The sequence below is a fragment of the Scyliorhinus torazame genome, chromosome 1 (genome assembly GCF_047496885.1).
Source record: "Scyliorhinus torazame isolate Kashiwa2021f chromosome 1, sScyTor2.1, whole genome shotgun sequence".
In the NCBI taxonomy this organism is placed as follows: domain Eukaryota; kingdom Metazoa; phylum Chordata; class Chondrichthyes; order Carcharhiniformes; family Scyliorhinidae; genus Scyliorhinus; species Scyliorhinus torazame.
The window spans coordinates 229,216,434-229,241,510 of record NC_092707.1 but is presented as its reverse complement, the minus strand read 5'-3'; the positions used below and the strand labels follow the sequence as shown (position 1 = coordinate 229,241,510).

Genomic DNA, 25,077 nt, shown 5'->3' with positions numbered 1-25,077 from the left:
TTTCCTGGGCCACAGACGCCGCCTGCACGGAAGGCCCCAGGCCTCGCAAACCGTTCCCCATGTCTGACACCGTCGCACCCATTGCCTCCACCGCGGACGCCACCCGTGCGGTGTCAGCCTGGGTGGCACGCATGACCGGGACCACTCCCAGCTCCTGGACGCGGGTGGACTCCTCCACCTGCGACCGCAGCCGCCGCAAGCCACCCGTCACCCTATTCGCTCGTCTCCGTGTCGGTGGTTGCATCGGATCTATGTGTGGGTGTGGTAACTGCAGGAACCCGGGATCCATCTGGGCGGCAGATGTTCGCTTGGCCTGGGCTGCCCTCCGACCGCCCGGTCCCTCTGCTGCTCCTACCTCCACCTGCTGTACCGGGACGGCTGTGTTGTGCGCACCAGTGAGTGTACCAGACGCCTCATCACTAAAGTGCCCAACCGTGGTGAGTGTTTCTGCGATGGTGGAGGGTGTTGGTGACAGCAGTGGCGTTGTGTCGTGCTCTTCGTCCCACTCTGAGTCCATGGCACTTTGGGGTGGGGGTTCGTCTCCACCCATCCACTCTGAGTCACTGTCCGGTATTTCGTCTTCCCGGGTAGGGGTGTCCTGGGTAGTGCTGTCCCGGGTAGTGCTGTCCCGGGTAGGGGTGTCCTGGGTAGTGGTGTCCCGGGTAGGGGTGTCCTGGATAGTGGTGTCCTGGGTAGTGGTGTCCTGGCTCGGATGTGACGGGGGCCTGTGGCTGCCCCCCTCATCGCTGGGTGGTCGCTCCCGCACGTGACGGGGGTGTCGTCTCCCTGTTGCTCCAGGTCTCTCCGTCTCCCGTGGTCTCCGAGGGGCATCCTGCGGGCGTCGCATGCTGGAGGGTTCGGGTCTCTCCGTCTCCCGTGGTCTCCGAGGGGCATCCTGCGGGCGTCGCATGCTGGAGGGTTCGGGTCTCTCCGTCTCCCGTGGTCTCCGAGGGGCATCCTGCGGGCGTCGCATGCTGGAGGGTTCGGGTCTCTCCGTCTCCCGTGGTCTCCGAGGGGCATCCTGCGGGCGGTCTGCATCTGCGGGGATGGGTGCCTGGACGTTTGGTCCTGCGATACACAATGAAGCATGCATGGTTAGACATCAGGCAGTGATCAGGTGATACGGGAGAGGGGGATATAGGGGAGGGGGGATATGGGGACGGGCTGTTGGTGGCTCACTTGCTCGTGGGGCCCCGACCTCTGCATCAGCAACCTCCCGGTCGTCAGGTCCGCCAGCCAGTTCCAGGGCCCTTTCCTCGTGTACGGTCAGTGGCCTCTCATCAGCGGGCCCTCCTCCAGTCCTCACATGCTCCCTATTGTTGTGTGCGCGCTTCTCCTGGGGGGGGGGGGGGGGGGGGTGGTGGCAGGGGTAAAAGGCAACAGTGTTAGGCAGGTATATGAATGCACGCCATCGGTTGCGCGTGCATTGCAGAGGTTAAGGTTAGGGCTGGATTCACTTGGGGATATGGGGGATATGGGGGAGGGGGGATATGGGGGAGGGGGGATATGGGGGATATGGGGGAGGGGGGATATGGGGGATATGGGGGAGGGGGGATATGGGGGATATGGGGGAGGGGGGATATGGGGGAGGGGGGAATATGGGGGATATGTGGGAGGGGGGATATGGGGGAGGGGGGATATGGGGGAGGGGGGATATGGGGGATATGGGGGAGGGGGGATATGGGGGATATGTGGGAGGGGGGATATGGGGGAGGGGGGATATGGGGGATATGGGGGAGGGGGGATATGGGGGAGGGGGGATATGGGGGAGGGGGGAATATGGGGGATATGGGGGAGGGGGGATATGGGGGAGGGGGGGATATGGGGGAGGGGGGATATGGGGGATATGGGGGAGGGGGGATATGGGGGAGGGTGGATATGTGGGAGGGGGGGATATGGGGGAGGGGGGATATGGGGGAGGGGGGATATGGGGGAGGGGGGATATGGGGATATGGGGGAGGGGGGAATATGGGGGATATGGGGGAGGGGGGATATGGGGGAGGGGGGAATATGGGGGATATGGGGGAGGGGGGATATGGGGGATATGGGGGAGGGGGGGATTTGGGGGAGAGGGGATATGGGGGATATGGGGGACGCTCACCCTGCCTGCTCTGACGAGGTCGTTCACCTTCTTGTGGCACTGGGTGCCTGTCCGTGGTGTCAGGGCCACAGCGGTGACGGCCTCTGCCATCTCCCTCCACAGACGCCGGCTGTGGCGTGGGGCAACTCTGCGGCCGTGCCCGGGATACAGGGCGTCCCTCCTCTGCTCCACCGCATCCAGGAGCGCCTCCACATCGCGTGACTCGAACCTCGGGGCTGAGCGACGGCCAGCCATCAAGTCGGGTGTTGCGGTCGGCTGTTCCGGTCGGGTGGGGGGGGAGCTGCGCGGCCTTATGAGCCGTCACGCCGTGCAGCGCGTATGACGCTGCACGGCGTGAACCACTGCGCAAGCGCGGATCCCGTTACGTCGCTGCTAGCCCATTTCGGGCCGCAGACTATCGGCCCATTTTTATGACGTGACGCAAGTGGGATTTGCGCCGTTTTTTGCGCCGATCGGCGGAGTTTCCGCCGATAACGGAGAATTTCGCCCCACATAGTGAAGATAACAACATAAGATTGTTGCTGTTTCAACTGAAACAAAAGTGACAATATTAAAAGTAAATGGCCAACTAGTCTCTCTTCTAATCCCAGAAACAGAAGCGTGGCTATTGGTCAATATTCATCCCTCAACCAAAATCAGACGTTTTTCTTCTTGGGTTCTCTGCGTGAAGGCAGGCCTGACCCACAGAACCAACATCGCCGCCACGGAGAGCGCAAGGAAGCAGGTCGTGAATCTACCCTTGAATGGAGGTCGAACCCCCTGCTTTTGGATCTAATCTGTCCTACATCAACCAACTAGCCCCAAGGAATCCAGGTTGCTGAGGCAGTGTAAATTTTACAATGCAGGTTGTAGCCTGGATCTATGAATAGTGATGGTAAGGCTTCAGTTTATTTCCATCAAATGGCTGATACGCAATCGCTGGAATTCTCTGTTCCGGAGAAGCGTTCCCACCAGGGGAGAATTGGAACAGGTCTCCGCTGGTGCGAGGAACTATGTTCAAGTGCGAGGCACGGTCCTTGGCCTTGCAAATTTATGCATGATGGAGACCATTCAAATCCTGGTCTAGGGCTGACATTTTCAGCGGGCGGCCCGATACCAACATCCAACGGCAGGCCCCTTCCCCCACAATGCAAATCTGTTCCCCCCCCCCCCCCCCCCCCCCCCGCCACTGACAAGGAGGGCATCCTCAACCCCTCATTAAGGAGGAGGGGCATCCTCCCCCATCCCCTCCCCCCACCAGGGGAATAACAAGTCACATTCCCCCACAGTACATGTGCACAAGGGTGACCTGACCCTCCAACACCCCAATCTTCAGGCATCTCCCCCTTCAGCCATGCCCTTCAGTGTCCACCCCCCCCAATGGACCCTTGGGGGAACCTCCCCTCGGCAGCCTAGCAGGACAGAGTGGCATATTATCAGTGCCCTTACCCCCTTTACTCCTTCAGGGTTCACTGCGCAAGGGCAGCGCTTGGCCATACTTACACCAAAGTCTGACCGGTGGATTTGCCAGTGTGGGGACCAGAGTAACACGGACGGGGGGGAGGGGGTGGATAATCGAATTTCCAGCCCGCTAATTGCATGCTAATGCATGCAGATCACCATTTTTGCATTTCCCATTGACGGGCGAGTGGCGTGCTATGCCCAGCGTGAAGGGAGCGGAGAATGATAACGGGTCTGGTGCCCAGCGCTGATCCAATTTTTCTGCCGACTCTACATTCTCCGACCAATCAGGATTCCCGATCACAGGGGCAGTGAGTGGAGAACCCTGAGCAATGGGGTGAATTCTACGCCGGGGGGTTCTCCATTGTGCCGGCAGTGCATCCCGACCCACGGGTACCCTGGCAGCATGGGGCGGCTACAATGAGAAACCCCATTGGCCGGTGGAAATGGAGAATCCTGCTGCCAGAGACGGAACGCCACAGAGGAACATGCGGCTGGGGAGGCAGAGAATTCACCCCAATGTGTTTGGCTGTATAAATGCATCTTCCTTGGCCAGCATCAAGTCTAGGAGTGGGACTTTAACCCAGAGCTTCTGACTCAGAAGCTGGGAAGCTGTCCACTGCGCCTAAAGATCTTTAAAACAGATTATCTTGTCATTATTCTATTGCTGTTTGTGGCACCATGCTGTCTGCAAATTGGCTGCCATGTTTTCTACATCTAAGTACTTGATTGTCTTCGGGATGCCATGAGGTCAGGAAGAGTGCTACATGATTCTGATTCTTCCATCTTTTTCTTTCTCCTGATGTTTGTAGTGAATTGTTGATTTGCTTTATTTGACTGTGCAATTGAAGGATCAAATAAAGGAATATATGACTGTCAAAAACAGAGGAAAGCATTCAGAATTCTCACCTTTATTCATAGAACATAGGGCAAAACAACAAGAACATTTTGCGAAATCTTTAAAACTCACCAGTTAGACCTGAGCTATTATTGGTCCAATGTTGGACCCCACAATTTAGAATAGGTCATGCCCTTGAGTACAAGAGGAGATCTATTCAACAGGTACCAGGAATAACAGATTTTAGTTCTGTACTAAGAGCAAAGAAGTTGGGATAGTTTTCCTTCAAGCAAAGGTTTTGATAGGGAGAAGATGTTTCCACCGAGAGGATGATTGGTAACCTGAGGTCAAACGTTTAAAATAATGGGCAGGGAAGACATGGAGAATTTGTTTGTCTTTTTTAAACACAGTTGTTATGGTGAGAATTACATTGTCAGAAATGATGATGAGAGCAGATTCGCCAATAAATTCCAAAAAGGCAATTGGATCTCTGGTTGGAATGAACAATTTACAGAACTCTGGGGAAGAGCAGAGTGTTGGGATAATTAGAAAGTTCTTTCAGTGAACCGGCACAGGCTTGATGAGCTGAATGTACTGTACAATTCTGTGACTCTCTAAGGGCAAATCAATAAGTCACTGCTTTTGCTGTCCATGTCTATCTGCTCTACCTCTTACACTGTATGTTTTAACCCGACAGGCAAGGCTCCTTCCAATAACATCCCTGTTGGTCCTTACCCCTACATGGTACAGTCAGACGATGGCAGAAATGTTCCTGTCGTACAGGCCTATGCATACGGAAAATACCTTGGAGATCTAAAGGTGACATTTGATGTGAATGGAATAGTGACCAAAGCCGAGGGAAATCCAATACTGTTAGACAGCAGCGTTCCTCAAGGTAATAGGACAAGTACACATTGATTGGGAGATCATTCACCGCAATGAAAAAGATTTTTAAGCATCTTTTCTAAATAGTGCTTTTTGAATTATGACCCAATGCAATTAAAACAATTCAACCAGATTGGATACAAATGCTGATTGGTGGAAGCTCATTATTGTTGAAGGAGGCTTAACTTTTGTCTCATGCACCAACCATTCAGATTTTCCTCAGTTTTCTATCAAACCATTGTATTTATTAATGGTCATGTAATCTACATCATGTTATTTTATTTTACCTTCGTATTTGAACTTATTTTCTTTCTATTTGTATTTAAGATCCATAACAGCGATATTGGTTATGGAACATGTGTTGACCAGAATAGGAGGGAGAAACCCCCAACCTTTCTACAAAATAGAACCAAGGCACCTTTTACATCACCTACGATGGCAAATTCAATTCAGACACAATTGTTGTTGTCTAATGTGTCTCTGTGATAACCCTCACGAGGCCCACGAGGATACATTGATAAATCTCCCTGTGGGACTCCAGAATACAAGCTTCCTCGCTAGAGGGAGGAGGACCGTCCAGCAGGGGCTCGTTACTTAACCCCTTAAATACCAGCCCAAAACGGAACCGGCACTCCCGTTAGTCCCTGACTGGAACCCTATTGATGTATGCCGCAGTAGCGGCCTTAACCTTTCAGTCTATAATAAAATTTAGCGAACATTCTTTCCCAGGTCTCCTGGCTCAGTATAGTCTACAAACAGATGATTCTACTCCAGAACGTCCAGCTGAATAAATCCTTTGAGGAAATAGACTACGGGGGGGGGGGGGGATTGAGCCGCTGCATTGTGCCTGGCGCAGAGCCGTACGCAATGGATGAATCCTGCGAGAGCCCAAAATCGAGCTCAGCACCGGGCCGATCTTGAATCACCCGACTCGCTCCGCCCAGCGTGATCTGAATCATGCCCCTGCTAGTCATGATCCCAGATCAGCATATTTAAATAATCCAATAGACTAAGTTAAATATCAGGACGCTGCTTTCACCCAGTGCCTGGGAGTCAACGGCCGCCCCTGTTTGGCCATGGCTGCACACCGGTTAGCACTGGTTTCCACGAGCATGGACCAAGCGTGGCGGCTTGGGGGTTCTTATAAGCTATTAGAGACCCTGGGTGGTCGAGGACAGGGCAGGCTGGTACCTTGGCACTCCCCCTGGCACGTAGGCACCTTGGCACTGTCAGCATGGCACCCTGGCATTGTCACCAGGGAACCCTGGCACTGCCAAAGTACTCAGGTGGTGGGCTAAGCTAGGTTCCTGGGTGTCAGGTAGACACTGCCAGGTATGAGCCCGGGGGGGCCTTGCCATTATTTGGGGGTGGGGGGTGAGGGGGGGTTTCCAAGGGTCACTAGAAGGTTAGGGAGGTGAAGGGTGGGGGAGTGTCCAGAAAATGGGGGGTGCTGAAATGTTTGAGGGGGTTGCAGAGATAGGGGCAGCCGGTCAAAATAATAAGGAGCCGGTCCTGCTTAAGTGTGGCCTCAATGGTGAGAAGCTCCCCGAGGTCAAAAAGACCAACAAAGTGCCAGTGAATAGGGTAGTGAATCTCAGCACTGCAGCCACCGAGAAACCCCCAGCCAAATGTGCCCAAAAGCAGACTCTGTTTCATGTCCACTGAATCGCGCCCTAGAATTCAGTTTGAGGAGGCTGCTTTGGTGACATTTCCATAATGAGTTACTTTCCCCGAGAGCAGTGCCTGACGCTGTGTCCGGTGTCGGCCTTGACCCATGCTGACATTCTGACCTGTGGGTCAGAGGTTTGTGGGCACATGTCCACTCCAAAGACTTGAGTGTTTTAACTAAGCCAACCCCTCAGTGAAAGAAAGGGGAAAGACTTGCATTTATTTGCACTTAACACCACCACCAGATCTCAAAGTGTTTTACTGCTAATGAAGTGCGGTATAGACACTGTCATAATGTATAAAACCCGGCAGCACAGCAAACCCCATAAACAACAATAGGCGGGAGTCTCTGGTCCACCAGTCGCGTTTTCCAGCGCGGCGCGTCCCCGCCGGCAGCGTGACTCTCCATTCACGCTGCCAGTCAATGGGGCCTCCCTTTGTGCCACCTCACGCCGCCGGGAAACCCGTGGATGTGATAATCAGCTGGGTATCTGTATTTTTGTGATGTTGACTGAGGGGAAAACATTGGTCAGGACACTGGGATAGCTCCAGTACTCTTCTTCAAAGTAATAAAGAAAAAAGAACAATACAGCACAGGAACAGGCCCTTCGGTCCGCCAAGCCTGTACCGGTCATGATACCAACCTTGGCTAAAACACTTCCTGGAGCCGTATCCCTCTATTCCCATCCTATCCATGTATTTGTCAAATGATCTAGATTATTTACATCCATCACAACAGGCAGATGAGACCTCAGTTTAACATCTGGGGCGTCATTCTCCGCCGGCGGGAGTCTCCGTTTTGCCGGCACCCGGGGGTTTCCCGACGGCGTGGGGCTGCCCCACAATGGGAAACCCCATTGACCGGCCGGTGTTACGGAGACTCCTGCCGGCCGGTCGGGGCAGAAATGTGGCGGGGCGGGTAGGAGAATTTCGCCCGTTATCTCCAACAATGCAGCAATCCCTTCGGACTGCACCACAGTGTCAGCTTTGATTTTGTGCACAAGTGCTGGAGTGGAGTTTGAACCCACAACCTTCTGTCTTAGAGACAAGAGCACTACCAGCTGATCCATAGCTGACAATAATGTGAGCGTGCAACATTGATAGATGCGATGTTTAACTAAGGCCCCATCTGGCCTCTCAGGTGGACACAAAGAGGAAGATTCTCTAGCCTCTAGTGTGTTTCCTGGCCTTGGGAGGAGGCCTGCAGTGGCTGCAGCGGGATCTCCTGCTGCTGTCAATGGGATCACATTGAATCCACCCCATCCCGCGGGGGTGCAACAATCGGTGTGACTGGAAGATCAGTCGGACAATCTCACCCAAACTGTCCTATCACATCCCGGGAAGCTCTGCGTTCCTCCAATTCTGACCTGTTGCTCAGTCCTGATTTTAGTCACTCCATCGTTAGTAGCTGCCCTTTCAGCCTAAACTCTGGAATTCTCTCCCTAAATATTTCCAACTCTCGACTTCGTCATCCTCCTTTAAGCCCTCATTTAAACATTGCTCTTTGACCAAGGTTTTGGTCCAATATAACCAGCTGTGGTTTGGTGTTAATGCTCTGGGGCTTTTACTACATTAGAGATGTGATATAAATTCAAAAAGCTGTTGCTGTTATTTTGGAGAGGAGCAGGTGGGAGTTCTCTTCTGGAGCAGAAACGGAGAAAGCTGTCGAGGAATATCACTAAATCCACGGCATTAAAATCTTCTTTCTTGTCTTACGTTCAGATGAGATGCTGCTGGCAGATGTAAACAACTGGAAAAAAGCACTTGCTAATTTTTCAAAGGAATTCATTGGGCAAACACTGGTCTATCTGAATGGAACCACTGAGGAATGCAGGAATCGGGAATGCAATATGGGAAATTTAATCTGTGAAGCCATGGTAAGAAGCACTTTCTTAAAAATTCACTCATGGGACAAGAGCATTTATTATCCCATCCCTATTTGCCCTTGAACTGAGGGCAGTTAAATGTCAACCACATTACTGTGATTCTGGCTGGTGTCACTTCAGGCCAAACCAGGTAAGGACGGCAGATTTTTATTCCCCAAAGGATATTAGTGAACCAGATGGGGTTTTACAACAAGGGTTTCATGGTCGTCATTAGACATTTCATTCCAGATTTTTATTGAATTCAAATTTCACCATCTGCCGTGATGGGATTTGAACCCGGGTCCCCAGAGAATTATCCTGGGCCACTGAGTTACTACTCCAATGACAATACCACCGGCTCCTTCTAGTGAGGTGATCTGAATTGTACAATGATCGAGTGTTAGAGACGTCTCCATTTTATCCCCCCGAGTCCCGCTGCTCATCTCTTAAAGATAGAAATTTATACTTGGATATATGTTTGGCCATTCTCTCATGTCTGCCATTCACGCATGGTCACATCCATCAGAGCTCCATAGTTGGCCAACATGTCCAAGTGGCCATGTCATGAAAGTGGGACAGAATCGAGAGGAAAAAATTGCTACTCCCAAGATAATATTAGGAGTGCATTGCATCTCCAACTTTGACTTTGTACATCCTACTCTGGACTCTGCTTCTATTTTTATGTTATTTGGTTTAAAACTGGTGCGGCGGTAGTGGGAAGGAGAAGGGGTAGAGTGGATTAGGATGGAGGAGAAATCTTGTAAGGGGTCTAGTTTGAAGGCTATGTTGGCGGCAGCGTTGCCAATGGCGCCGAGTAGGTATTCAGGCAGCCCGGTGTTGCAGTCCATGGTGAAGATAATAATAATCGTTTATTGTCACTAGTAGGCTTCAATGAAGTTACTGTGAAAAGCCCCTAGTCGCCACATCCCGGCGCCTGTTCAGGGAGGCTGGTACGGGAATATGGAATCAGATATGGAATCAGTTGAGGAGGCATTTTAGGGTGGAAGGGTGTCGGTGCTAACGCCGCTGTGCGAGAATCATGGGTTTGAGCTGGGGGGGATGGATAGTGTGTGCAGGAGGTGAAGGGAAGTGGGGCTGGTCAAGGTGAGGGATTTGTATTTGGAGGAAGGGTTCATCACTCTGGAGGAGCTAAGGGAGAGGGTAGAGCTGCCGAGGGGGAGTGAGTTGAAAGGCCCCTCGGGCTCGTACCTGGCAGTGTCTACCTGAAAAAGGGAAAAAATCTGTACAGACTGTATAGTTGATTGTTGGGAAGTATTTTTCCCGGGGTGTTTATTTGCTGTAACCCGTTTGTAATAATATACATTTTTTTTAAATAAATAAAACTGGGTTAATGACATGACTGATACGGCTGATGGAAGGTGATTGAGGTGAAGTGTAAGGAAATAGAGCACTGGAATTCCATTAAACTATTTCAAAGAAGAGCAGGAACTTTCCCTGGCATTTATAATGGGCTCTCCCTTATGTCCTCCCTTATGTAACATAACTGAGCTGCTGGTTATTATCACTATGTTGTTTGTGGGACTTTCTGAGTTTAAACTGACTGCAGCATTTCCTCTTCCATAACATCCGAGACAATGGGCTGGATTTTTGTGTTGGGTTCAGAAAATGCAAGTTGGGCCATTTCCCGACTTTGGAACCCTGAGCCATCACCCCTGTCCACAAGTGCCATGTTTTCATTTGCCGCAGACAGGGCTGGACATGGCTCAGGTTTTCCAACTCCCAAGGCAGTGTTAACGGAGTAGTGGCGACAAGATGGACTGATCAGATGGCCTGCCCAGGCTCCAATGTAGATCCTATACCCCCTCACTCCACCCATCCCTATTACCCCATCATGTCCCTCAGACCCTTCATGCCTCCTCATATTTATGATGCCCCTGCCTTGTCCCCTCATACCTCCCATCTACCCCATGTATCTTCCATTGACACTCATTGAGTAGGTACCGTCCTTGGGGGCGCTTGTAAGTGCAATATACGTCCTTTGAACTAAGGACCAAAGCATACACCTTCAACAATCTGTCACTGAAAATCACAACCATTCATATTAAAAAGAATCCAGATGTGAGGAAAATGTTATAACACCCCCTCAAGTGGTCATTCAGTTACAAAGACAAACACATTCAGCAATCACATCAAAGACAGATATTCCTATAATAACCTCATATAACTGTCAATCAAATTGAGATGAGTGGTTCTTCAGTTTTCAAAGCTAATGGACTCAGCTTTCAAAACTAACCATTACATCTGTAAATATTTAAGCCTATGGAAACCACAACAAATGCTATGGGGAGGGGTTTTGCACCCGCATTCGCCATGAGGGCAAATGGCGACACGGGTACAAAATCCCGTGAGAGCTGGAAAGCAAGAATGTCACTGGCGAGATCTCAGTTCCTGATTTCCCGCCCCCCTCCCCCACCAGTGACGTAATAATCTTACCATCCAGGGAAGTTGGGAATATCATTTCAATACATTAGCATCCCACTCGTGTGCTTCCCCACTGTGTCATTCCCCCCTCAGCGACATGATGTCACGTCGGTGAGGTTTACATTTTTTTAAATGAGAGTCAGGCAAAGGAACCCATTGGTCTCATACGAGGAAATACAGCCGCGGGGGGAGAAGGCCAATTTGAGCTGTGGGCTGTATGCACAATAAACTACAGGAAGGCCTCACTTGAAGTTATGGTTGCATTCGTAAAATGGTGATTTTAAGTGAAACATCTTTAATTGAATCATAGCCTCCAAGAGGAATCAATGTTAAAATCAGAGTTATGTTCCTTGGGACATTTGTTGCCTGGAATAATCAATGTTTAGGTTGAAATAAGGTAGAGTACATATACTGTACTATGCATTCATTGATAAAATCATTTATAAAATAGAATAAATCTCTAAATATAAAAAAATGCTATATACTGTGGCACTTTACGCTATTTGTCAGCAGAAGAAACATTAAAACATTTTAAGTTGAACTGTTGTACATTCCGAAATGCTTTTTTCCAGTTGTTCATAGGATACAGGTGTTGCTGGCTAGGACAGCATTTATTGCCCATCCCTAATTGCCCTTGAGAAGTTAGTGGTATGCGTACTTCTTGAACCCTGGTGTGTTGGTACACCCAGAGTGCTGTTAGGGAGCGGGTTCCAGAATTATGGCCCAGAGGCTGGAGAAGGAATAGCGATATAGTTCCACGCCAGAATGGCATGTGTCATGGAGGGGAGTTTGCATTTATTAATAACTGAACCAAACTTTAAAATAAAACACATTTTAAAATATACAAAAGTTCATGAGACGTAATTGAATGTTTTCAAAAAAATCACACACACATAGGGCGAAATTCTCCCCCAACGGCGGGATGCCCGCCGACTGGCGCCAAAGCCGGCGCAAATCAGACGGGCATCGCGCCGGCAAAAAGGTGCGGAAGTCTCCGCATCTTTGGCGGCCTAGCCCCAACATTGAGGGGCTAGGCCGACGCCGGAGGGATTTCCGCCCCGCCAGCTGGCGGAAATGGCGTTTGTTGCCCCGCCAGCTGGCGCGGAAATGCGGCGCATGCGCGGGAGCGTCAGCGGCCGCTGTCAGTTTCCCAGCGCATGCGCGGGAGCGTCAGCGGCCGCTGTCAGTTTCCCGCGCATGCGCAGTGGGGAGAGTCACTTCCGCCTCCGCCATGGTGGAGACCGTGGCGGAGGCGGAAGGGAAAGAGTGCCCCCATGGCACAGGCCCGCCCGCGGATCGGTGGGCCCCGATCGCGGGCCAGGCCACCGTGGGGGCACCCCCCGGGGTCAGATCGCCCCGCGCCCCCCCCCCCCCAGGACCCCGGAGCCCGCCCACGCCGCCTGGTCCCGCCGGTAAATACCAGGTTTGATTTACGCCGGCGGGACAGGCAATTCCTGTGCGGGACTTCGGCCCATCCGGGCCGGAGAATCCAGCGGGGGGTCCCGCCAACCGGCGCGGCCGGATTCCCGCCCCTGCCCAATCTCCGGGAGCGGAGACTTCGGCGGGGGCGGGGGCGGGATTCACGGCGGCCAACGGCCATTCTCCAACCCGGCGGGGGGTCGGAGAATGACGCCCCTAGTTTTAGATTTACCAGGCTCCAGCTAATAACGCAAGAGACCCGGGTTTGAATCCCGGCTTGGGTCACTGTCTGTGTGGAGTCTGTATGTTCACCCCCTGTCTGAGTGGGTTTCCTCCGGGTGCTCCGGTTTCCTCCCACAAGTCCCGAAAGACTTGCTTGTTAGGTGAATTGGACATTCTGAATTCTCCCTCTGTGCACCCGAATCTGGGGCGAAATTCTCCCCCAACGGCACGATGTCCGCCGACTGGCGCCCAAATCGGCGCCAATCAGACGGGCATCACGCCGCCCCAAAGGTGCGGAATGCTCCGCATCTTTAGCGGCCTAGCCCCTCAATGTCGGGGCTAGGCCGGCGCCGGAGGGATTTCCGCCCCGCCAGCTGACGGAAATGGCGTTTGTTGCCCCGCCAGCTGGCGCGGAAATGCGGCGCATGCGCAGGAGCGTCAGCGGCCGCTGACAGTTTCCCGGCGCATGCGCGGGAGCGTCAGCGGCCGCTGAAAGTTTCCCGCGCATGCGCAGTGGGGAGAGTCACTTCCGCCTCCGACATGGTGGAGGCCGTGGCGGAGGCGGAAGGGAAAGAGTGCCCCCACGGCACAGGCCCGCCCGCGGATCGGTGGGCCCCGATCGCGGGCCAGGCCACCGTGGGGGCACCCCCTGGGGTCAGATCGCCCTGCGCCCCCCCCAGGACCCCGGAGCCCGCCCACGCCGCCTGGTCCCGCCGGTAAATACCAGCTTTGATTTACGCCGGCGGGACAAGCAATTTCTGGGCGGGACTTCGGCCCATCCGGGCCGGAGAATTGAGCGGGGGGTCCCGCCAACCGGCGCGGCCCGATTCCCGCCCCCGCCCAATTTCCGGTACCGGAGACTTCGGCGGGGGCGGGGGCGGGATTCACGGCGGCCAACGGCCATTCTCCGACCCGGCGGGGGGTCGGAGAATGATGCCCGTGGTGACTCGTGGATTTTCACAGTTACTTCATTGCAGTCTTAATGTAAGCCTACTTGTGACACTAATAAAGATTATTATTATTATTAAATGCATCGGTGTAGGCAGCAGCTGAAGTCCCAGGATTTCAGTGCGAGTTCAGAGAGGGAAGGGGAGCGAGGGGCAGCTGAAGAATCCCCAGTCATGACAACAGACACAGGGGACTTTAAAGATAAGAACAAGAGAGAGGGAACAGGAGCTGGAGAAAAGAGAGGCTGAAGGTGGGAATGGGAGTAAGGAGCCATACAGGGGGGGAAAACAGAAACAAAGGCAGGAACAAGAGCAGCAGCAATGCCAGGAGCAAGAGGTAAGAGGAGCAGCTGAACAAGTTCCCAGTAATGGCTACAACACATACCGAGAACTTTAAAAGTAAGAATAGAGGGTGGGAGTGGGGGCACGATGGATTTCAGTGCTGAGGTCACTGGGGAGAGGGTCATGTGCACAGGTAGACCAGAGAATAGGAAATCTCTGACAGCCAGTGTGAAAGTGAAGCTTGTGCCAATAAATAGAGACTTTGACACTGTTATAACAATCTTAAACTAAACAACATTAAGTGAGTCAACATTAAATGGAACTTGTGTCGGTTGAGATTATATAAAAATCAAAGTGTATATCCTTCTGTTACAGCCAATAGAAACATAAAATGTAATATTCCATTACATCATCTGCATTCCTCATATTCATTAATCATGGAATCCCTACAATGCAGGAGGAGGCCATTCAGCCCATCAGGTGTGCACTGACCCTCCCCTGGAAGAGCACCCTATCTAGGCCTTCTCCCCCACCCTATCCCTGTAACACCATAACTCTTTGTACACTTAAGGGGCAATTTATCATGGCCAATCCACCTCACCAGCACATAGAATCATAGAATTTACAGTGCAGAAGGAGGCCATTCGGGCCATTGAGCCTACACCGGCCCTTGAAAGAGCACCCTACTTAAGCCCAACCTCCAGCCTGTCCCAGTAATCCCAACTAACCTTTGGACACTATGGGGCAATTTAATGTGTCCAATTCACCTAACTCGCACATCTTTGGACTGTGGGAGGAAACCGGAGCACCTGGAGGAAACCCATGCAGACACGGGGAAAACGTGCAAACTCCGTTGACCCAAGCCGGGAATTGAACCCGGGACCCTGGTGCTGAAGCAACAGTGCTAACCACTGTGCTACCGTGCCACCCATCTTTGGACTATATCATATCAGTACATCAATTTAGAGTAAAATGAAAAACATTTTTATAGATCTGTCAATGATGATTGAGTCGTTTATCTTGGAATATTCAAGCCATCACTAAAATGGTCTATTTCCACCTCGGTAACATCGATCACTCAACTTCACTCCTGTCTTGGCCCATCTGCTGCTGAAACCTTCATCCACGCCTTGGTCACCTCGAGACTTGTCTATTCCCACACACTCCTGGCTGCTCTCCCACACTCTCCCCTTCATAAACTTGGTTATTCAAAACTCTGCTGCGTTTAACTTGCAGCAAGTCTGGTTCCCCTGTCACCCCTGTGCTCGCTGACTTATAAGGGCTCCTTGTCAAGCAACATCTTGATTTTAAACTTCTCATTCCGTGGCCTTTCCCCTCCCTATCTCCGTGATCTCTTCCAAACCCTCAGCCCTCTGAGATATCTGTACTCCTCTAATTCTGGTCTCTGATGCATTCCCATTTATAATTGTTCCATTACTGGGCAACATCCCTGCAGCTGCCCAGGACCCAAGCTCTGGAATTCCCTCTGCTGGGGCAGCATGGTAACATAGTGGTGGGCAGCACGGTAGCATAGTGGTTAGCACAGCTCCAGGGTCCCAGGTTCGATTCCGGCTTGGGTCACTGTCTGTGCGGAGTCTGCACGTTCTCCCCGTGTCTGCGTGGGTTTCCTCCGGGTGCTCCGGTTTCCTACCACAGTCCAAAGATGTGCAGGTCAGGTGGATTGGCCATGATAAATTGCCCTTAGTGTTGGGAAGGGGTTCCTGGGTTACAGGGAAAGGGTGGAGGTGTGGGCTAGGGTGGGGTGCTCTTTCCAAGAGCCGGTGCAGAGACTTCTTTGAACCCAACTCTTTGATCAAGTTTCTGGACAGCTCTTTGTGGCTTGGTGTCACGTTTTGTCATATAAAGCACCTTCGGACATTTCGGACTGGACTCTCCGCTTTACGACTCCGGAAGCAAGAATCGCGATCGGGGTGGAGAATCGCATAAAATGGAAAAGGTTTGTTTTGTGGCCAGCATCGAATCGGACATCATGCTCTGGTTCTTCGCTGGCGATGAAATTATTGTTTGTACCCCAGTGGAACGATGCAAAGCCGTCATTTACTTGGATTTTAATATCGTTAATGGCTTGTACACTTCATGCTCCACCCTCTACGAGGCTCTATCCCTCTTAGGGAGATGTCTCGCAGGCACGAATTAGTGAAAGTATTGAAAAGTGGGGCCTGGGTGCCATGGCTGTCGGGGGGGGGGGGGGGGGGGGGGGGAGCCGAAGGATAAAATTCCTCTGGAAAAGCTTCAAAAAATGTTAGGCTTGCTGGGGGTGGCTGCCTGGGCCCAGGGCAGTAGAGGGGATCAACTTGGTGCTGAGTTTGTGGACTCGGGGTCCCCCTTGGCAGCAGGATGACCTGGCTCAGACCGCCTTTGCTGCAGTGTGTCTTTTAAACTCTCCCCTCTGCTGCAGGCTCCTACTTACAGGCTCCTGGCTGCTCACTCTGCTGAGTGCTGCCTGTGTGCTTTAAATGTCCAGAAGGACTCTGGTCATCTGGGAGCCCACCCAGGCCACCACCCTGGACACCCTCATACCCCAGCTGTATCATCAAGGGTTGGGCGTGGTCAAGTTCAATTCGGGGCCCACCAGGTGTTGGCGCTCAAAAGAACAAAGAAAAGTACAGCACAGGAACAGGCCCTTCGGCCCTCAAAGCCCGTGTCGACCATGCTGCCCGACTAAACTACAATCTTCTACACTTCCTGGGTCCGTATCCCTCTTTTCCCATCCTATTCATGTCTTTGTCAAGATGCCCCTTAAATGTCACTATTGTCCCTGAACAAAGAACAAAGAACAAAGAAATGTACAGCACAGGAACAGGCCCTTCGGCCCTCCAAGCCCGTGCCGACCATGCTGCCCGACTAAACTACAATCTTCTACACTTCCTGGGTCCGTATCCCTCTATTCCCATCCTATTCATGTATTTGTCAAGACGCCCCTTATATGTCACTATCGTCCCTGCTTCCACCACCTCCTCCGGTAGCGAGTTCCAGGCACCCACTACCCTCTGCGTAAAAAACTTTCCTCGTACATCTACTCTAAACCTTGCCCCTCTCACCTTAAACCTATGCCCCCGAGTAATTGACCCCTCTACCCTGGGGAAAAGCCTCTGACTACCCACTCTGTCTATGCCCCTCATGATTTTGTAGACCTCTATCAGGTCTCCCCTCAACCTCCTTCGTTCCAGTGAGAACAAACCGAGTTTATTCAACCACTCCTCATAGCTAATGCCCTCCATACCAGGCAACATTCTGGTAAATCTCTTCTGTACCCTCTCTAAAGCCTCCACATCCTTCTGGTAGTGTGGCAACCAGAATTGCACACTATACTCCAAGTGTGGCCTAACTAAGATTCTATACAGCTGCAACATGACTTGCCAATTCTTATACTCAATGCCCCGGCCAATGAAGGCAAGCATGCCATATGCCTTCTTGACTACCTTCTCCACCTGTGTTGCCCCTTTCAATGACCTGTGGACCTGTACTCCTAGATCTCTTTGACTTTCAATACTCTTGAGGGTTCTACCATTCACTGTATATTCCCTACCTGCATTCGACCTTCCAAAATGCATTACCTCACATTTGTCCGGATTAAACTCCATCTGCCATCTCTCCGCCCAAGTCTCCAAACAATCTAAATCCTGCTGTATCCTCTGACAGTCCTCATCGCTATCCGCAATTCCACCAACCTTTGTGTCGTCTGCAAACTTACTAATCAGACCAGTTACATTTTCCTCCAAATCATTTATATATACTACAAAGAGCAAAGGTCCCAGCACTGATCCCTGTGGAACACCACTGGTCACAGCCCTCCAATTAGAAAAGCACCCTTCCATTGCTACTCTCTGCCTTCTATGACCTAGCCAGTTCTGTATCCACCTTGCCAGCTCACCCCTGATCTCATGTGACTTCACCTTTTGTACTAGTCTACCATGAGGGACCTTGTCAAAGGCCTTACTGAAGTCCATATAGACAACATCCACTGCCGTACCTGCATCAATCATCTTAGTGACCTCCTCAAAAAACTCTTTCAAGTTAGTGAGACACGACCTTCCCTTCACAAAACCGTGCTGCCTCTCACTAATACGTCCATTTGCTTCCAAATGGGAGTAGATCCTGTCTCGAAGAATTCTCTCCAGTAATTTCCCTACCACTGAAGGAAGGCTCACTGGCCTGTAGTTCCCGGGATTATCCTTGCTACCCTTTTTAAACAGAGGAACAACATTGGCTATTCTCCAGTCCCCCGGGACATCCCCTGAAGACAGTGAGGATCCAAAGATTTCTGTCAAGGCCTCAGCAATTTCCTCTCCAGCCTCCTTCAGTATTCTGGAGTAGATCCTATCAGGCCCTGGGGACTTATCTACCTTAATATTTTTTAAGACACCCAACACCTCGTCTTTTTGGATCTCAATGTGACCCAGGCTATCTACACACCCTTCACCAGTGTCAACATCTACCAATTTCTTCTCTTTGGTGAATACTGATGCAAAGTATTCATTTAGTACCTCGCCCATTTGCTCTGGCTCCACACATAGATTCCCTTGCCTATCCTTCAGTGGGCCAACCCTTTCCCTGGCTACCCTCTTGCTTTTTATGTACGTGTAAAAAGCCTTGGGATTTTCCTTAACCCTATTTGCCAATGATTTTCGTGACCCCTTCTAGCCCTCCTGACTCCTTGCTTAAGTTCCTTCCTACTTTCCTTATATTCCACACAGGCTTCGTCTGTTCCCAGCCTTTTAGCACTGACAAATGCCTCCTTTTTCTTTTTGACGAGGCCTACAATATCTCTCGTTATCTAAGGTTCCCGAAAATTGCCCTATTTATCCTTCTTCCTCACAGGAACATGCCGGTCCTGAATTCCTTTCAACTGACATTTGAAAGCCTCCCACATGTCAGATGTTGATTTACCCTCAAACATCCGCCCCCAATCTAGGTTCTTCAGTTCCCGCCTAATATTGTTATAATTAGCCTTCCCCCAATTTAGCACATTCACCCTAGGACCACTCTTATCCTTGTCCACCAGCACTTTAAAACTCACTGAATTGTGGCCCCTGTTCCCGAAATGCTCCCCTACTGAAACGTCTACCACCTGGCCGGGCTCATTCCCCAATACCAGGTCCAGTACAGCCCCTTCCCTAGTTGGACTGTCTACATATTGTTTTAAGAAGCCCTCCTGGATGCTCCTTACAAACTCTGCTCCGTCTAAGACCCTGGCACTAAGTGAGTCCCAGTCAATATTGGGGAAGTTGAAGTCTCCCATCACAACAACCCTGTTGTTTTTACTCTTTTCCAAAATCTGTCTCCTTTATCTCCCGCTGGCTGTTGGGAGGCCTGTAGTAAACCCCCAACATTGTGACTGCACCCTTCTTATTCCTGATCTCTACCCATATAGCCTCACTGCCCTCTGAGGTGTCCTCCCGTAGTACAGCTGTGATATTCTCCCTAACCAGTAGCGCAATTCCGCCACTCCTTTTACATCCCCCTCTATCCCGCCTGAAACATCTAAATCCTGGAACGTTTAGCTGCCAATCCTGCCCTTCCCCTCAACCAGGTCTCTGTAATGGCAACAACATCATAGTTCCAAGTACTAGTCCAAGCTCTAAGTTCATCTGCCTTACACGTAATACTTCTTGCATTAAAACATATGCACTTCAGGCCACCAGACCCGCTGTGTTCAGCAACTTCACCCTGTCTGCTCTGCCTCAGAGCCATACTGGCCCTATTCCCTAGTTCTCCCTCAATGCTCTCACCTTCTGACCTATTGCTCCCGTGCCCACCCCCCTGCCATACTAGTTTAAACCCTCCCGTGTGACACTAGCAAACCTCACGGCCAGGATATTTATGCCTCTCCAGTTTAGATGCAACCTGTCCTTCTTATATAGGTCAGACCTGCCCCAGAAGAGCTCCCAGTGGACCAGATAACTGAAACCCTCCCTCTTACACCAGCTGTTTAGCCACGTGTTTAGCTGCTCTATCTTCCTATTTCTAGCCTCACTGGCATGTGGCACAGGGAGTAATCCCGAGATTACAACCCTCGAGGTCCTGTCTTTTAACTTTCTGCCTAGCTCCCTGAACTCCTGCTGCAGGACCTCATGCCCCTTCCTGCCTATGTCGTTAGTACCAATATGTACAACAACCTCTGCCTGTTTGCCCTCCCCCTTCAGGGTGCCCTCTACCCGTTCGGAGACATTCTGGACCCTGGCACCAGGGAGGCAACATACCATCCTGGAGTCTCTTTCACGTCCACAGAAGCGCCTATTTGTGCCCCTGACTATTGCTCTTCTGCGCTTTAACCCTCTCTTCTGAACATCAGAGCCAGCCGTGGGGCCACTGCTCAGCCTGCTGCTGTTTTCCCCTGATAGGCTATTCCCCCTGACAGTATCCAAAGGGGTATACCTGTTCGAGAGGGGGACAACCACAGGGGATTCCTGCACTGACTGCCTGCCCTTTCTGGTGGTCACCCATTTCTCTGCCTGCACCTTGGGTGTGGCCACATTTATATAACTGCTATCTATGACGCTTTCTGCCACCTGCATGCTCCTAAGTGCATCCAACTGCCACTCCAACCGAACCATGCAGTCTGTGAGGAGCTCCAGTTGGGTGCACTTTCTGCAGATGAAGCCATCCGGGACGCTGGAAGCCTCCCGGACCTGCCACATCTCACAGTCAGAGCACTGCACCCCTCTAATTGACATTGCGTCAATTAATCAGATGCGCACCCTGCTGCAGAGGAAGCAGGGGATTAGCAGAGTTCACCCCAGCCAGAGGACACTTGCACCATGGCCTATGGAGCCTCCCTGGTTCTCTGCCGCCCTCAGGGGAGAGGCCTCACTCGTGATCCCCACCCGCTGATATCGTGATATCACCAGCTGTCTCCTCCTTGTGAACTCGCAGCACTGACTGCCTCTGCCACCACCTCCCAGGCAGTGTTCAGGAGGGTAGGCTTGAGTCTGCCGCCCATGCTGGGGAAAAGGGTGTCCTTCCGCTCCTCACTGGCATGGAGCTGTGGGCCCACCTCAGATCCCTGACCTCGGGGGGTAGGTCTTCTCTGAGAAATCTTGGTGGCTGCAGTGAGTGTGTGTTAAGTGGAATGCTTAAAAACAGCTCCAGCTGCCAGTCTCTTTGGCTCTAACTCCGGCTCCAGAGGTCACAATGTCCACTGAGTTGGGAATTGCTTTCAATTTGCGCTGGCAGAGTTCTAGCCCATTTGCATGTCCTGACTCGTTTACCGAATAGCGCCCCAAACAGAAATGTGAATCGCACGCCATTCAGTCCCAAATGGAGAATTCCAGCCTTCATTATAGAAAAAGTACTATCTTTGTTGATTCCTACTAACCTGTGACAATCTGCACACATCAGCATAAGGATAAAACTGAATGCCCTGTAGAAGTACAGCGTGTCAGATAGCGGAGCTAACAAAACCTACACTCCTCTTCTCTACCTTTGTAATAATTGCAGATCAATGAAAATATCCGAAAACCAGATGACAAGTCTTGGACCCATGTATCCATTTGTTTGACACAAGGGGGTGGGATCCGCGCGCCCATTGATGAGCTCAGTGACAATGGTATGTAGGTCAGCTATTATTTTCACAAATGCTTTGAGTACTCCTTTCTGTCCGTGACGGGCCTGCTGAAGCTTTCATTAGAACCTGCCTCAACTGGAAATAGGCCAAATTCAGCAAATTAGTTAATTGAAAACATAAAAGAATGTTTTGTCTAATACAATAATATTCAGGAGCTTTATTAAGTGGTTGAGCATTTAGAAAGAAGAAGAGCGTCTCTTGGAGGCATTTGTAGCAACGGCGAAAGAATTATACAGGGCTGGATTTACTGGTTGTTCACGTCAGCGGGAAATTCCGGTCCCACGTCAGAGCACTGGTTTCCCGTCGACGGGGGATGCTGTCACCAGGAAATCCCGTTGACAACGGTGGGACGGGTAGGCACGTGGTGGGGTAGTCGGTAAATCCCACCCACAGTCTGGAACTGGGGGAGATTTTCCGCTCCCGTTTCCGGCCCAAAACACAATTTACACAGATGGGATGTCCCAAAGCAATTAGTACCCCTGTCTGCCAATGACGTAACTGGATCCCAACATACAACAACTTACAAAAACTTACATTTTTAAAATTCATTTTATGGGATGTGGTTAGGCCAGCATTTATTGCCATCCCTCGCTGTCCTTCAGAAGATGGTGGTCAGTTGCCTTCTTGAACCGCTGCAGTTCTTGAAGTGTAGGTACACCCACTGTGCTATTAGGGAGGGGGTTCCAGGATGTTGCCCCAGCAACTGTGAAGGAACGGCGATATATTTCCAAGTCAGGGTGGTGAGTGACTTAGAGGGGAACCTCCAGGTGGTGGGGTTTCCAGGTATCTGCCGCTCTTGACCTTCTAGATGGTAATGGTCGTGGGTTTAGAAGGTGTTGTCTCAGGAACCTTGGTGAGTTACTGCAGTGCATCTTGTAGATAGTACACACGGCTGCCACTGTTCGTCGGTGCTGGAGGGTTTGAATGTTTGTGGAAGGGGAGCAATCAAGCGGACTGCTTTGTCCTGGATGGTGTCGAGCGTCTTGAGTTTTGTTGAAGCTGCACTCAGTCAGGCAAGTGGAGAGTATTCCATTACACTCCTGACTTGTGCCTTGTAGATGGTGGGCAGACTTTGGGGGGTCACGGCACCATCTTGCCAACCCCTGGATCATGTGTACCCGTTCCGGGGGCGACCCTTGTCTCTGCCCATCTGCGCCACCAACCACCGAGAGCCCCCACCAACTGCCAAAGCCTCTGGCCGTGCAGCCGAAGGCTATCGCTAATAGGGAATTGGCAATCATGGTTAAGTGAGCACTTCACACAACCGAAGTGTATTCCCATGGATGGGAGAGCACCGAGCTCTCCACTGCGTTCACCACCCTAGCAGTGTTGGCCTCGGTGCCACGCATTGCCAGCGACATCTCCTGCACCTGTAGCCTCTGGGACTCCTCCAATTGGCTATGGACCTGCTGAAGTAACGCTGACATCTCCCTCTGAATGTCATGGCCACACCCTAACATCTCCATCAGCTCCAGGGTGACCTCTTCCACAGGCTCAGCATCTGGCTGGGGCACAGCTGGGTCCTGGGATTCAGCAGACCTCCGACTGTTGTCTCATCTGGGCTTTCTGCCTCCACCTGATGTACATCAGCAGCTGTGTGGTGATCACCAGATTGTGCCCCAGAAGCCTGACCATTAACATTTCCACCAAGGTGCACGTATCTGCGCTGGTGGAGGGTGGGGATGACAACTGTGCCCCGATGGTTTCATCCTTGGAGCTCTCCTCCAAGGTGGTCCCTTGGGAGGCAGGAGAGGTGGCCACCCAGGATGGGCCGGTGCCATCGGCTGGAGGGCCTGTGGGAGAATGGACATGTGGTCAGTGGGAGTTCTGGGTCAGTCGGTAAGGCAATAACAACCCATGTTTGACAGGTCCTTTGGGTGGTTCCCGGTATTTCCTCACCTCTGCAGCGTCCGCCAGCCGCTGCGTTGGTTACCACTCTGTTCTTGGCCATCCCAGTCACCTCAAGGGCCTGCTCCTCGAAGGAGGTGAGGATTCTTATGTCCGGTACCCCTCCGCCAGTATAGGGCCTCTCCCGCCGATTGTGGGCGAACTTTTCCTGAGGAGACACAGAGGGGCATCATTAGCCACACACGTGGTTCATAGTGGTGGGAGGGGTGGGGTGTGATGGAAGGTTTGGGGGGGTTAAAGGGAGGGGGGGTGGAGGGAGGGTTGGGGGTTGCATATAGAGTTGGGGGGGTGAATGCTCACATGGGAGCAGAAGATTCTCAGGGGGCAGGGGGGTGGGGAGACATTGACGTATACTCACTCATGATGCCCGGTGTAGGTCATTGAATCTTTTCCGGCACTGGAGGCCAGTCCTGGTCACACTTCCCGAGCACTCCGGGCAGCACTGGCTGCCCTGTGACTGACCCTTCGGGACCCTCAGGGGATTAGGGCATCCCTCTTGGCCTCCACTGCGTCCAAAAGTCTCCCCAGATCTGCATCCCCAAATCGTGGGGCCGACTCCTGGGTGCTATTATTGCGAGCTGGCTGCGGTTGGCTGAGCAAATGCTGCTTAAGTGCTGCTCGACCCTCTTAGCAGGGGGGGGGGGGGGGGAGCTGGGGAGCGTGATGCTAGCGAACCAGTCACTTTCAGCGAGAAGCCCATGGGGTCTCGTTAAGTGGACCACTCAATGTCGAATAGCGTTGCCGGTCACGCCAGCTGAGCATCGGAAAGCTCGCGGCAATTCCTGCTCAGTACCATACTTGGAAATTTTTCTGGAGAATCAGGCCCTTAGAAATTGTTTAATGAAATCACATCCTGTACGTCTGCGAAAGCTGTGATTAAGGGGTTAATAGCTAGGCAGGGTGTGATGTCACTCATGGAGGGGCTGGCTCTGTCCTTAGTTTCGATTGCAGCCCCGCCCTGAGTCTGCTGTTTTTAGTTTCATTTTTAGAGATTTTCTCTGTATACTGAGGAAAGGAAATGTATTTCTCAGACTGACTTCTGAAAGCTTCTCTCCCAGGGACTTTGTCAATAAACTATAAGCCAATGAATGTTAATGGTATTAATAAGTGGCATTTGAGCTGGGTGTGGAGATTCTGTTGAATTGACATTTTAGAAGTAGATGGTGAAGTAAGTTCAAAGACCTGTCTTTATTTTTAGAGGTGTTTAACTATTAATTGAAACGCTGTTTATTCCTTGGATGTAACTGGGATTAATCCTGTGTCATTAATAAAGTTTGTTTGAATATAAAAGATCCCGAGTACTCAGTGGAATCATTCTTGGAGCCAAGTATCCTTTCCTCACAGTTTACAGATCGGAAAATAGTTGGTGCTGTGTCCACTTTCCTAAAATAAATTGGGGTCTGGTCCGGTGCCATATCAGATGATAATCATTGTGAGGCAAGAGTGATCACCATCGTGAGACAGGTGTGATC

The 25,077-nt window shown here is 51.5% G+C and overlaps 1 protein-coding gene across 3 annotated transcripts in view; it reads left to right on the top strand.

Annotated features, from left to right (window-relative positions):
- The window catches only part of LOC140419348 (5'-nucleotidase-like), a 198,712-nt gene that overhangs the window by 70,611 nt on the left and 103,024 nt on the right, over window positions 1–25,077 (top strand). For all 3 annotated transcript variants that reach the window (XM_072503236.1, XM_072503232.1, XM_072503223.1), the window contains exons 4-6: window positions 5,077–5,274; window positions 8,655–8,809; window positions 21,571–21,679. In XM_072503236.1, the coding sequence (XP_072359337.1) occupies window positions 5,077–5,274; window positions 8,655–8,809; window positions 21,571–21,679 (462 nt within the window). The remainder of the gene's footprint in view (window positions 1–5,076; window positions 5,275–8,654; window positions 8,810–21,570; window positions 21,680–25,077) is intronic.